General features: G+C 40.1%; 1 protein-coding gene across 1 annotated transcript; it reads right to left on the reverse strand.

The window, feature by feature from the left end:
- Positions 1–5578: 5578 nt before the first annotated feature.
- On the reverse strand, positions 5579–13222 carry LOC104462459 (vitamin K epoxide reductase complex subunit 1-like protein 1). The gene is made up of 4 exons (XM_010074393.1): positions 13217–13222; positions 11536–11606; positions 7035–7144; positions 5579–6331 (listed from the first exon to the last, which is right to left on the reverse strand). Exons 1-4 carry the CDS (start codon positions 13220–13222, stop codon positions 6105–6107), a joined length of 414 nt encoding a protein of 137 aa, XP_010072695.1. The 3' UTR covers positions 5579–6104.
- Between the last annotated feature and the right edge of the window lie 342 nt (positions 13223–13564).

Consider the following 13564-nt stretch of genomic DNA (forward strand, 5'->3'; position numbering starts at 1 on the left):
ATACATATGTCTGACTCAAGTCTTGCAAGTCTAATGCAATTTCTAGTCCACCTGAAGTAGTTACTATGATACAAAGCAGATCAGAAACCTTACTTTCCTATGCTTAGCCATGTCTGTAGGCTTCCTGTTTCCAGGTAGTAAAATCAGTATTCAGAGTTTCAAGGAGCTGAAGTTAGAGATCCTGACTGAGGTATCTGTTTATGGCCAAAAAAAAAAAAAAAAAAAAAAAAAAGAAAAAGAAAAAAATACATTATACAAATCAATGCTGAAGGCTTAAAAAAAAAAAAAACTAAGTTACTCCTTAAATGAACATCACATCCCTCCAATGCAAATGAGGTTTTCCAGTTATACTCTCCTAACAGTTACACTACTCAGATCACACCAAATTGTCCACAGGATTACCAAAGAGCACAATTTCTATAGCTTCTCTTGCTGGACAGAATGTATGTGGCTGGCTGAGAAATTCTGAGAGTTCACAGCATTCAGGAAGTGTACAAACCACCCCTTCTGTGAGGATACCCAACATACTCCAATACAGTACGGAATTCATACCACAGCAGCAAGCTGGAGTATGTCGGAGAGGTACTACATTAACTGAACTCTGCTTCAAACATTATTGTAATCACAGTACCAGAACTGCCGCTATTAGATGCGGTTTTACCTTCCAGCACGGAAGAGCTTCCTTCATATTAACTGTCACTAGGTACTAGAGAACCAGTAGTCTAGAGGGTATGTTTGATCTAAGCCTTTGTGATACTGGCCTGAAGCATTCTGGGGTAGGGTGATGTGTAAATTAACGTGCAGACACTACTTTAGACAGTAGTGTAGTGACACCCCTTTCAGGCCACACGCTGGCCTGAGAGGACTCTAAAGGCCAGGCTTTAGACTGTACTAGATCATGCCAGTACTCACAGAAGAGCTCAGAACACTTAGTTTGCAAACTTCTTACTGCAACATGCCAGGGCTGTCCCAAGAGCAGCCTCACCCGTAGCAGAACCACAAGACTGGAGGCTGCCTACTGGATTTTGGCAGTTGGCACAATTATGTCGTTACATTATTCCAGTTCACAGATACTGTGTGAAACTGTTGCTGTGACTACTTTTTCTGGAGCTGGCTCTTCTGCTACTACCTCAAGAAAATGACCAAAACATCTGCCAATATAAAGAAAATATTTGCTCTCATGTTTTGTGGTGGCCAAATTCACTTTCCTTTAAATGAGAAACCAACACCACCTTCCACACTGCCACATGCAGAATAAGGACATAAGTTTACTGCTGACTTCCAAATAATTTTTCTTAAGTTTTTAAGGGAAAAGAAGAAACACACTACCAACATTCCTTCTGGTTATACCGTGTTAGGTATTCCACATAACTAAAACCCCAGAATATAAGAGTCTAGTAAAAAGTAAAAAGACACGTCCTCAAACGTACCCTGGCGTAAGAGTATCGCATTTAAGCCCACTACCAGTGTTTGAAAGTCGTTTCAACTTCTCAGTCTCTACCCATCACTTTTTTTAAACCATTTTCTTCCCCATTTCAACAGACATGACACACCAGCAGCTGCCACATCAAAATACAGATAAGGATTTGACATTAACTCATTACAAACCAGGGCTCAGATCCCTATAGTAACACAGAGGTTGCAGAAGAGAAAGCTGTTGCTTCCATTCAGTCCAACAAAACAGATGTAAGAGTCACAGTTCCTGCTTGTTCTGAACAGCTCAGTGCAATTGTAAACCCCAGCCGCCTTCCCAGCCCCTCCCCAGCAGCTCCCTCCCTCCCCACCAAATCCAGGAAGAGAGTTTTCACAGTTTCCAGATACTTCGTGATTTTGCTGGAGTGGAGTTAAAACAGACCTACAAAACCGAGGAAAGCAGGAAGTGATAATTTTTTTTTTTTTTACATGCTGCTTAAAGAACTGTGAACAGTTAAAGCCTCAAGTCAATGCTACTCAACCTTTACACACCCATGTGCACACAACCTTCAGCAAGACAGGATGAAGCTGCAGAAGTTCTATAAACTGGTATCTCTGGGGACCCAAGTGCTTTAACCCTTCTACTGCTAACACACAATGTCTTTGAAAAAAAAAAAAGAAACCACAACTTAGTACATTTCTAGAAACAGAATTACAGTACTGACTTTAAAAACAGTTTCTAAGGCTCAGACTGAGTCCAAAAAGGCCTCTGATTGGGTTCATTCAAGCTCTTACGTTTGGACTGCATGAATGCAGCATAAGAATGATTGCAGCAAGACGTCCACAGGTAATTTCTACATTTATTTTTTATACCAAAAAAGTTATGTGCAACAAAGAGAATTCATACATATTTACATTGTTTTACCTGTTAGCAAAATTGTATCCTAAACCTTCCACAGAGAATCTCTCAACCTATACTGATGAAAGGAACATCTGCCCAATGACTCTGTTCAAATGGATGTTTAATTTGGAGTTTAAAGCACTGGTAATAAATAGTTGATGGAACATACTATACAGAACAAGTACCTAATATTTACGCCATGCTTAATACAGTTTTATGTTAACCGAATACTTCATCATTTCTGGACCAGTTTTGTCTCGATCGTGTTTAAACAACGTTGGCAGAACCAAAGCTATTAGATCTCTTTGACTTTAGCCCAGACAAATCAGGAGCATCGAGTGCTGCCTGAAGCACCTCACCAATCTTTCTAAATAATCAAGAGTCTCTGGACAGCAGAAGACAAATGCATACTCCAGTACTCAGAAACCTCCTAATCAGAGAGATTTGTTGTCATGTTAGCTACCAGAGGTGGTAGGGAATGTTTCATTGGCCTTGGCGCTGCAAACACTGTACAGTAAGAAACTTCCAAGAACATTCATTTCCTAAACGAGACTTGAATGCTTCATTGGCCTTAAGAATCGCAAGTACCTTACAGTAAGAGGATTTCAGGAATGTTTAATTCCTAAGCAGGTTCTGGGATGAGGTTCTTCTGCCTTTCCAATCCACCCCTTCCTGCAGAACTTGAGAGCTCTGGGGGAGGAGCCCAAATTCAGAACCACTGTTTTTATATTACAACTTTTTCCCCCTCTGTTCTCATGAGTGTTGAAACCACAACCAGAATCTGTGTAATGACGCTGCCCCCCGTCCCTCTGCCAGACCCAGTATTATTTACTAGCTTTTTTTACCCGTACTCTTCTATCCTCAAGATTTCTTGGAATTTGCCTTCGGATTTGGAAGGCTGAAATTAATATCAACCACACATTTGCCACAACATTTGTTTGGGTCAGGGGCAGCAGGGGGGCAGCTGCATGAAGCACTCGTCTGATTTCCATCACATTACTCATTCTAACCTGAGCCATTTTACTGGAAGAAAGATGCTGTTTCTAGCATTGGGAGCAATGAGGAAGGAAGCAAAAAGGTCCAAATTTCTACTGCTCATGTTAATTTGCCCTTTATTCAGGCCAACTGCATTTCTGAAGCACAAGAGAGGAAGTAGAAGAGTTAGGGCCATTTCTAGCAAATCACTTCCAGTAAAAAGTAACTGCAAGGAAAGCACAAAAGACAAGAGAGTTCACAATTAAGGATCAGATTCGCAAGTTCGTGCACAAAGTGTAGCTGCAAATTCTTCCAGAGAGCAAACTCCATTTCCATTTGATCCCTATGTGCACACACACAAGGACTGCAGACACGACTGCTGAAAATCTGGCCCTAAACAATTTTACAAAACAAACTGAATCAACAGACTATGCCCACACAGACAAGCACAAGACACAGTGAAGTTAGTCAACACCTATACTTTCACCTGATGGGGCTTTTTTTCCATTTTTTTCAGTGTGCACTACACCCAGAAATTGGACCAAGTAATCATTGGTTATACTTGTCTCCGTTGCTGCTTGTTCTGAGATATTAGCACTGCGACTAACCATTCCAGGCAGCACGTGTTCACCTCTTCCTTGGATGAAAAGATGCCTTAGTGTAGATCACAGGAATGCATTGAAATAAACCTATACAACATATTAAACAGTGATATTGCCTCAAAGCTTGTAAGAGAACAACGTAAAGCCTTGAGGGACCAGTTTGACATCATTCACTCCCCTCATATCAAAGTTCAAGGCATTTGAGAGACAGAACTAAACATCAAGACAAGCTTTAACTCTACTCTGGTCAATACAAAACGCATTTAATGAATTGTTGTCTAAAACTGTTAGACAAGAGGGACAAGTAATTTAGTGTTACATGCAACAGATGTTACTCATACCACAGAACTCTATACATAAAAGCAGTTTCCACCTACATCCTTGATACAAACCAGAAAATTACTTCAGTAGTAATTTAAATACTATTTTGTGAATTCAATCTAAAAATTCTATTTTTTCTACAGAACACCGCATGTTTCACAGTCAAGTTTATCCTCAGCAACTTAGTGTTTATAATCCACTTAGCCATACAACATAAGTGTCTCTCTGACATTCGTGTCCAAGAAAAAAAAAAATCCTAAAATTGGTTAAACTATTTCTTTAAATAAATGGGTACGCAGTTGGAATGCTTCATATTTAGAAGCTGACAAGGGCAAGAAGCAGCACAGCACCAATTACAGAAAGTAGCTGAACCTACACATTTTGGTGTCACAGAGTCTGAAACACAAGCATTTTACTTTTCCGAATCGCATCATCAACCTTCTATTGCATTGATTTAAGTTAACTGAAACAATACTGCTACCACTTCTCAGTCTAAAAACTAAAACAGGTCTCTTAATACTCTTGTATCTCCAGCAAGTTTGCTGGGAATTTTGTTTGTTTGTTCATTTTTAAAGCAAGGACACTTCTGCCTGCCAACTTCAACACAAAGTATTTGGTTTAAGATTTTAAGACAGAAGGCACTTTCAACATTCAGCCTTTGAATACTGAGTGCAGAAATAACATTTGCAATTTTGTTCCTTTGCTAAATCTGCAGTTTAATTTATTTTTTTTCCAATTAGTTATTAGAAAGAGCAATGATAGCACTATATCACATTTCATTTTCAAGAGCACATTTACTTACTTATCCCACTAACTAGGTTGACCTTCCAAGGGATTTTATGTGTGTCAGGCCTAAAGTTCATTTCCCAATATAGCACAAACCAAAGATCTTGACGGAGATCAATTAAGGAACTGCTTCTTCAGTGCATGACTTGGTTAGCCCACTCAGTCAGTGGTTTCCACTGCAAATTGCAATTCTATACTGCAGCATTCATAGAACATCAAACATTAGTAACACTGGCTGGCTGACCACAGTTTAAAAATGAAACAGCTCTGCATGAAAATTCAGTCCTTTCAGAGAACACTCTTTGATACACCAACCCCCAATCTGCATATCATATCCCAGTGGCAGCTTTCTATCGACCACATTAAGCTGTTTTCATTCTGTACAGAAATTAATGAAGTTGTGGTTTAACGAATATACTTCAGGTTTCAGCTTTAATTCCATTTTTGTTACTGGAGACAAAAAAAAAAGGAACCAAACCCAACCATCATTCTTGTGAAAGCAGTAGCAGGGAGCGCAGCAACGCAGTGTTCTCTACAGAGGTCACTTCTTCCATCACGCCAGTCGACTATTAGCTGAACACTCTGACAGCTCCCAGGCTAACAAAACTGACTGTACAGTGAGTTCTCCAGGGACGAAACCAATATTTCTAATTTTATTTACAGTATAAGTCCTAGTCAAATCTAAGTCCATCAGCTTAAAAAAAAAAGTAATACACATACTGTAAACATGGCAATGCTAGTCTAGAATATTTAATGTCATGATCACATCTTGTTATACCTGAATTTATATACAGTATATTTTATAGCAGGTGTTACCCACTTCACAAGTGGAGGGGGAAGAGAGAGAGTCTAGGTTTTGCTGTGGCTAAAACTCCTTCAAAGTAAAGTTAAAGCTTGTCTTTGATTGTATTAGAGCTTTCTTTCATAACCACATTTAAGTTGAAGATTAGCACAAAAAAATTATCTAGGGCCCCTTCAAATTTATAATTAAAAATTCAGTTATGATTCTCAGGGAAAGTGTCTGATATGGAGAATAAAAAATTACTGCAAAATAAACTTAATGGAAGTTGGGTCTTCAGACTGTCAGTCAAAAGTTCAAACAGGCGTTATTCCTGTTTGGGTTGGAGTTGCCGTTTCCAGGCCTCGTTCAAATAAACTAGTCGTTTGTAGTTGATGATAAAGAGAATGAAGTTCAGCAAATATGTGATGACGCAGACAATGCAAAATTCCTTCAGCACGAAGTACAGAATGTATGCCAAGTACAATGACCCTACTACAGACACTATGGAGGATGTCATGAGGATTAGAGCTGCTACTGCACTTGCTGTCATACCTGCAACAAGAGAGAGAAAGTTACTACCGCTGCTCTCGTTCCCCCCTTCCAGACAAGCAAAAAGCCTAAGCACTCTCATTCCAACTGAAGGCTACTCAGCAAGTTTGCATTGCATAAAAGTCTGTTTAAAATACCAGGAGTTCAAGATGGCTAACATATCACTATTTGGAAGGGAGCTTCGAGGTTCTGTATCACAGTCCTTTGATAAGAAGTGTGTGTAGTATTTACCATCTTCCATGTTCCTGAGTTATGGGAAAGTTACAGGTTGGACAAGTTACGCCTATGGATATTAACAGCTTTATAGCAGACCATATAGTCATGAACAGATATGCATACATTACACTGCGTGCACTTTTTTTGCCTAGCTCTATGACTCTTGCAAAACTTGTAAATTCCATTTTTATGTCCTCTCTTTTCTAGCATGCAATCCAACGCTAAATATATCTAAGTGAAAATACCAGTGCAGCAACTGTCTTGATGCTTATATTATTAATAGCATAGCAGGAGAAAATGCAATTGCTCTTCTTATCAGTTGGGTTTTTAAGCCCTTTGGACAGATGTATCACTAGGCTGGTGCTTAAAAAAAAAAAGATAAAAATTACATGCATTTATCTGGTCTCTTGCAGATTGCACAATGTATAAAGCATTCCTCTTTCATCACCACAGACCTGTTACACATTTTAGGCTTTACATTAATACTTACCAAGTAGCATTTGTAGTATATAAAACACGAGTCCAAAAACACTGTTTGACTGATTTATTGCACTGTCCTTTCCAAAGATGGAACCCAACAGACCGAATCCTCGACCCCATCTGTAAAATAGTGAAACTAATTAACTTGTGTTTGGGTACCTATTGCTCGACATCAGCATTTTCAATTCATCACTGTTGGAAAAAAACATGGATACATGTATTGTGACATGACCACTCCAGTCCTATATGAATCTCTGAAAGCCAAGCATCTCACAACGGCGAGTGCACCAAGTACAACACTGCACCACACACTGCTCATGGAAGTTATCCAACGCACCAGGAACTACCAAGTTCACACAGCTGCAACTTCACCAAATATCACGTGTGCTTCCTAGGGCTGTAGGTCAAAGCTCCTTTGTCAAATAAAAACTTCCTTCCTCTAACAACAGCTTTGGCAGTTCCCTCCACCATCGTAAGCTGGACATTTGCTCACTCTACAGTTGCGGGAAAATGTTAGAACTTGGTAACTGGTCGTTACCAGCGCTGCCAGCACTTATCTTACTGGCACCAGAGCAAGCAGATCAGAACGTATGTTTGCACTTCAGTTGCTCTTGATCAGTGTGACATTTTGAACTAGCACTGTAACCACAAAGCAATGCCACTTTTTTAGGGATAAGGTAGAAAGTGGCCCAAGCCCTACAAAACTGCTACAGCAATAAGGTGCATAAAAGATTAAATCAGCAAATGTATTTGTGCTAGAAACCATTATTTTAATGCCCTAAGGCAGATCATTATTTGTAAAAACAAAGTGAGAACCATATTTATTAGTGTCACTTGAAAACATGAAAAGAAGTCAACACTACTTCAACACGCAATTTAATTCACTTACAAGAGAACGTTGGGATATCTGCCAGCACGTCTTCGGAGCATCAAATCAAGCACTACATAAATGTAAGGCTAGGTTTACATTACCAGGTTAACTGTCACATAATCCTGTAAAAAAAGTGCAATTCCTCACTGCTGTCACAGCAGAAGACACTAGCATATGACATTTATGCCGTAGAAGTGCAGTTTCCTAACAGGTGGTTGCACTAGGGGCAATGGTTCTACTAAACCCAGCGCAGGTTTGCTCTCTGCGCACTGCAGGAACCGTACCTCCGAGAGCAGTGAAAGGCTACTACCACATTACAAGCAGTTTCCTCACACATGAAAGGTGCCATGGCAAGTACGATTTTATACTATCTCTGAGCCATTTGTGCAATATTCTCCAACATATTAAAATTAATCCTTTTAATTCAAACTTAGTAACCACCTGCAATTAACTACAATGACCAAGCCTTGTGCTCTTCTCCCCAAGAAACCGAGCCAAGAATTAGGAACCAATTCCTAGAAAGCATGTTACTGCATAAACGGTAAAAAAACCCAAGCAAACTTTGAACTAGTTTGGTCTCAAATCTCGTAAATGACTGAAGTGTAACTCGTATGCAAACATACAGCTTCAAGCCAGCATAGAAAAGACCGACGCTTGCTTTACCATCTGGACAATGCCTCGCACCCCAGAGCTATGAGGGGTTAGAAGGACACAGCCGACTGCTCAGAGGAGCAGTGCGATACTGCCTCGCTCCCCACAGTCATCCTGGTGCAAGTTTGGGGCTACACAAACCGTGGGGGACAAGGCTGGTGACACACCCTCCCCACGGCATAGGAAGGCCAACAGTCCCAGTCAGCATGTGGTATAGTTTGTGGGCAAAGTAGCATCAAGGCTGGATGGCAAAGATCCGGAAAAGCAGCTGGAGAAATGCGAGTGTAGCACTTCACAGGTAAGGAAGCCACACTTCCAAGAGATTTTAAAAAAAGACCAAACACCATGCAACAAAACATAAGCAAACATTGTAAAGAAATACTGCAAGTTCCAAAGAATCTCAGCTATGACAAGACCTTCCTCCCACACACTGAATGGTATCTGGATTTTAAGTGAGAAGTGTTTATTTTTTAGCCTTACTTTGATAAGATGGCCACAGCACATGTAACAACTGTCTCCCCATCACCAAATGCAGTATTAAAGAGCCAGATAAATATACTAAAGGTATCATCATTTTGCCTTTAATAGTCTCTTTTTATTTTTCTGGATTACCATGTTTATAGATGTTTCAGCTTACCATCCACAGTGCAATTCATTGTTCTGCTCCCCAGGTAAGAATTCTTTGTAGGGTTTGTTCTCTATTTGAACACACTCAAGCATTCCTTACCAACAGACTGACCAGCGTAACTCCAAGCGTGCCCAAGTCTGTGGTTCAACATTAGCCCAGCTCAAAGTAACTGCGGGATGCTGAATTCCTACCCTCTCCCTGCCCCAGCTATGTGCCCTCACTGCTGCTGATGCTCATGAGATCCTCTCATGTTTGAGAGTGAACTCAGCCTTAAAACACCAGAAACTTTAGACTACAGAATCTGACCCTGCATTTATTCTGCAAGTGAATAAAATGTTGCTAATGGAAAGATAAGAAGTTCCAGCCCTTCCTGACAGTCAGTGTCCCTAAGTGATCTGTTCACAGCTGCAAGGCAGCTAGAGCATGGTGAAAGCTTTTTCCACACGCAATAGTTCAATAAGTATCCTGTTGGCCTTGTAGCAGCTTTAAGGACATTGAGTATTAGATTTCAGTCCATGGAGTACAGCTGTAATCTCGCATCTTATTCTGCACACTTCAAGACAGCTAAGAAGCCCATGGTTTAAGACGAAGCACTTTGTCCAGCCTCATAAGGTGCGAAGTGTGAGGAAGTTTTCTGCATCAAACTGAAAAGCAAAATATTTAGACTTTGCATATTTCTATTTCCATCTAATTTCTCTACTGAAGAGGCTAAATCGTCTCCTAATTCTATCAAGGAGGTTGCAAACTCCACTAAAATGCACAATGAGCCAAGTACTTCCTCAAGCAATTGAAGGAAGGAAGAAGATAATCTTCCTTCTTACACCAAAATGATGCAAATCACACCTGAGTAATGATAACACTGAAAGTCTAAAAACATATGGCAACAAATACCAAGAAGAAAGACTGCAGTCCTAACAACAGAATAAATTCCAAGAAACAAAACATCAGTAAAAAGGACTATAAACTGCTCGGAAGTTCTTTACGGAACTTGCCTTTCTTATAAAGAATTTACAAGAACTATTGTTAATGGAGATCTTTATTTGGATACAGCATGCTAAGTAAAATGAACAGCTCTAAAGAGTTGCTCGCACAGCAAGACAGAAGCATAGTCCAACGTCACCAACTTTTTCCCGGTCCTGCTTTGTGGCTCCCCATCCCTGCAGCAGTCAAGTGTTCCGCTGTGAAAACCCCGCTGAAGTCACCCTTGTGATTCAGAGCAGTGTGACAAGCACATGTGGCAAGCCTACTTTTGCCACACCCAAGTTTCAATCCTATTAAAAAAATAAAGACAATCTGAACTAATTTCAAGGAAATTTAAATCTCTAAGATATCTTCCTGTATGTTTTAACTCAAATCCCCTCTCTGTTCACAAGGTGACAGCCTGCGTCACTGCTCATTTGCAGGCAAAACTTTTGGATGTTCTTCAAAAAAGTTTTCAGAAGAGTGATTCAAGAAATCCAAGACAAAGTGTTTAGAACTTTTCATGTCATTTCCTAACACCTCAAACTGAATACTACAGCATCTTAGTCCAATGTGCATTTCTTTTTTACAGGAGTACACTTTAAGCATTTTACCATAATTTAGCAGAAACACCACTGGCAGAAAGGCGACAAGAGACCCTTGTGCGGCACACCAGTATCTCAGTCATTTTAAAGAACAAGAAAACAACTTCCATGTTAAACACGTTAAAAGCTGTAAGAGTTCTCAGTATTATCTCAAAAAAACCAACAGAATCCCAAGCCTGCCAAACAAACAAAAAGTATGTATTTAGCCAAGAGTCAAATTATTATCTCATCCACTCTCCGTAAGAAATTCTAGGCTGGTTTTTTGTAGTCAAGCACCCCAATTCTGCCAGTTACCTGCAGAAGATGCTTTTAAGGGCTTTTACAGAGAGATCATTCTCCAAGATGCTCTCCTTGACCTCAATCATCATTAAATTAAGAATCAGCTTAAGAAACTTACGAGCTGGGGCTTCACTTGTGTCAACATGCTCAGTACCCTCCCTTGAAGCCTGCCTGAACATACCCAGATGCTTTCTGAACACACACTCTTGAGCTCCACAGCATCCTCCAGTGATGAATGCCAGAAGCACATCACCTCAATTTCCCTTGGCAATCCCCAGTTCTCCTGTTAAGAAAAGAGCTACTGTATATTCCTTTTAACATGAGGATAACCATCCTAGATCAGGCCAAGCCCAGCTAGCTACAGCACCATGTCTTGAATATGAGTGGCCAGATGCCTTGACCAAAGCACGGATATCACACTTCCCAGTTCACGTTCTAGTCTGCCAAATGTCTTGTTGAGAACGCTATCAAATCCTTCAGGAGACCAGATCATTCAATGGCATGGATGATTCACAACCTGAGAACACTCTGCTTTTGTGCAGCAGGAGGTTTTCCAGCACATTTCCCTCTCTCAATTTTTAAGGTTTCCTACAATGAAAAGGGCAAACAATAAAAGATATTACATTTTCAGAGAACTATAAGTGAAAAACTCAAGTTTTGTCTTCCGAGCAGTAGTAGATTTCTTAAAGCCCTTCATTTCTAGATTATTTTTCATCCCATAAGCATTACTTTGTTATCAACAGCAAGCACCATTTACTACTTCATAACCCTTAGGAAATAATACACATAATTTTCTAGAAAAAAAAAAGCCTACACTTGACGAGTGATATGCACATTTCCTTAAGTGCCATCTGACTTCTGAGATAAGTTACAGTACAGAATGAAAGGTCTCGGGAGGGGAGGAAAGCTGGCCTATGCTCCCCCATGGCCTTCAGTGAAAAGCTCACACAAAGGTTAAAGGATCTGGAGCACATTAATACGCAGCAATGTTAAGAAACTTTGATTGCAGCTTCTTTACAGCTTCACTAGAGGATTTTGTATTAAACCTAGTTCTTGGTTACAAGGTCACTTAGGCCACTCTAAGAGTTTTAATAAATTAAGAAAAGCATTCAATTAGAAGCCACAAGAAAGAGATTAAAAATTCCCATTTGTGGGCTTGCCAAGAATGATCAAACTTTTTGATTCACTTCATTTCATGTTTAAATCTATTAGCAGTATTTAGCATAAACAAATGAGATTTTGTTCTATGTATCCTCCAGCTCTACCTCAGAAACAGTCTGAAAAAAATCTCAGTGCCTAGATCAGCAAAATCTCAAGCGGACAGCAGTTTATTATTTTATAGCATTGGTTATTCAAGCTACAAGCCAACAGCATTGTATTCCTTCTACATTACCTCTTCTATTAAGCTATCATAAATGAAGTCCAAATTTGAAGTACAGATACTTGATTAAATTTACTTCGCATTAGGCAAAATAATTCTCAGCCCTATTGCAAAGTCCAGTCAAGGTAGAAATGATATATTTATGAAAAGCAAAAATACATGTGTTCGAGATCAAATCACTGTAAGGTTGAAAAAAAAAAAAATCACCAAACCCAGGTAGCTAGGGTACTGGTGTATTCTATAAGATATGCCTCAGCCACTACATATTTATATTGGTCTGAAATATTAAGTCATCAATTTTCATTGAAACGAAAAATCGCTCAAAATATCAGCTTCTGCTGCTTTGGGAACAACTTGCTTTAGTTCGAATGAAGGTGTTTGTCCACAAATGTTCCTGAAACACCTTCTGTCCCCAGCACACAGGATCACCAGATCCCTCCCAGCTCCCTGCCTCCCCAGTCGAGTCCGTTATCTATCGGCTCTGTCCGAGTCCTGTTTGCACAAGTGCCGCCTGTCTGGCCGGCAGACCAAACGGGACAGATAACCTCAGCTCACACCGCAGGTTTCTTCCCCTTCAGCAGAGGCATTACTTTGAGTCCCCCTCCCCTCCCCTTTGGCACTGAATCTGTTTCTATAAAACTTCAGTAACTTGTATCCTTTGTTACATTTTACCATAAAAAACCATAATAGAAACAAGGCTAAAAAAGCAGGATAACACAATCCTTCTTGGCCTCAAGTTGTTCGTTCTTTTTCGGCTCAGTATCCTCAGCTGTAAAACTTATATCATGCCCATCTAGCTAGAGCTATGCCAACTCACCGTCATCGCGGACCTGCAGCACTCCAAATCCTGCTGATTGGACACACGAGGTCGATTCTGTCTACACCGATTCCCCCTGCCCAGTCGACAAACTAGAGATCTTCAAACCTCCCCTCAAACAGCAAAACCAACAAGCCCTTGCTACAGCATAGCTGAAAAAGCACCATTACACTTGCTATCTAACAGTTTGTACACCTCAGAAATAAACAACCACCAATTTTTAAATCACAGGATAGACTTTTATCTCTGTCTCAGGAGACCACATTTCTACATAAACTCTTTCAGTGGCCTAAGAACCACAAACACGATTCCTGTTGAATGGCCACCAGCTGCTCCACATGCTGCCCT

Source organism: Pterocles gutturalis, unplaced genomic scaffold, assembly GCF_000699245.1.
Source record: "Pterocles gutturalis isolate BGI_N339 unplaced genomic scaffold, ASM69924v1 scaffold18817, whole genome shotgun sequence".
Classification (NCBI taxonomy): Eukaryota; Metazoa; Chordata; class Aves; order Pterocliformes; family Pteroclidae; genus Pterocles; species Pterocles gutturalis.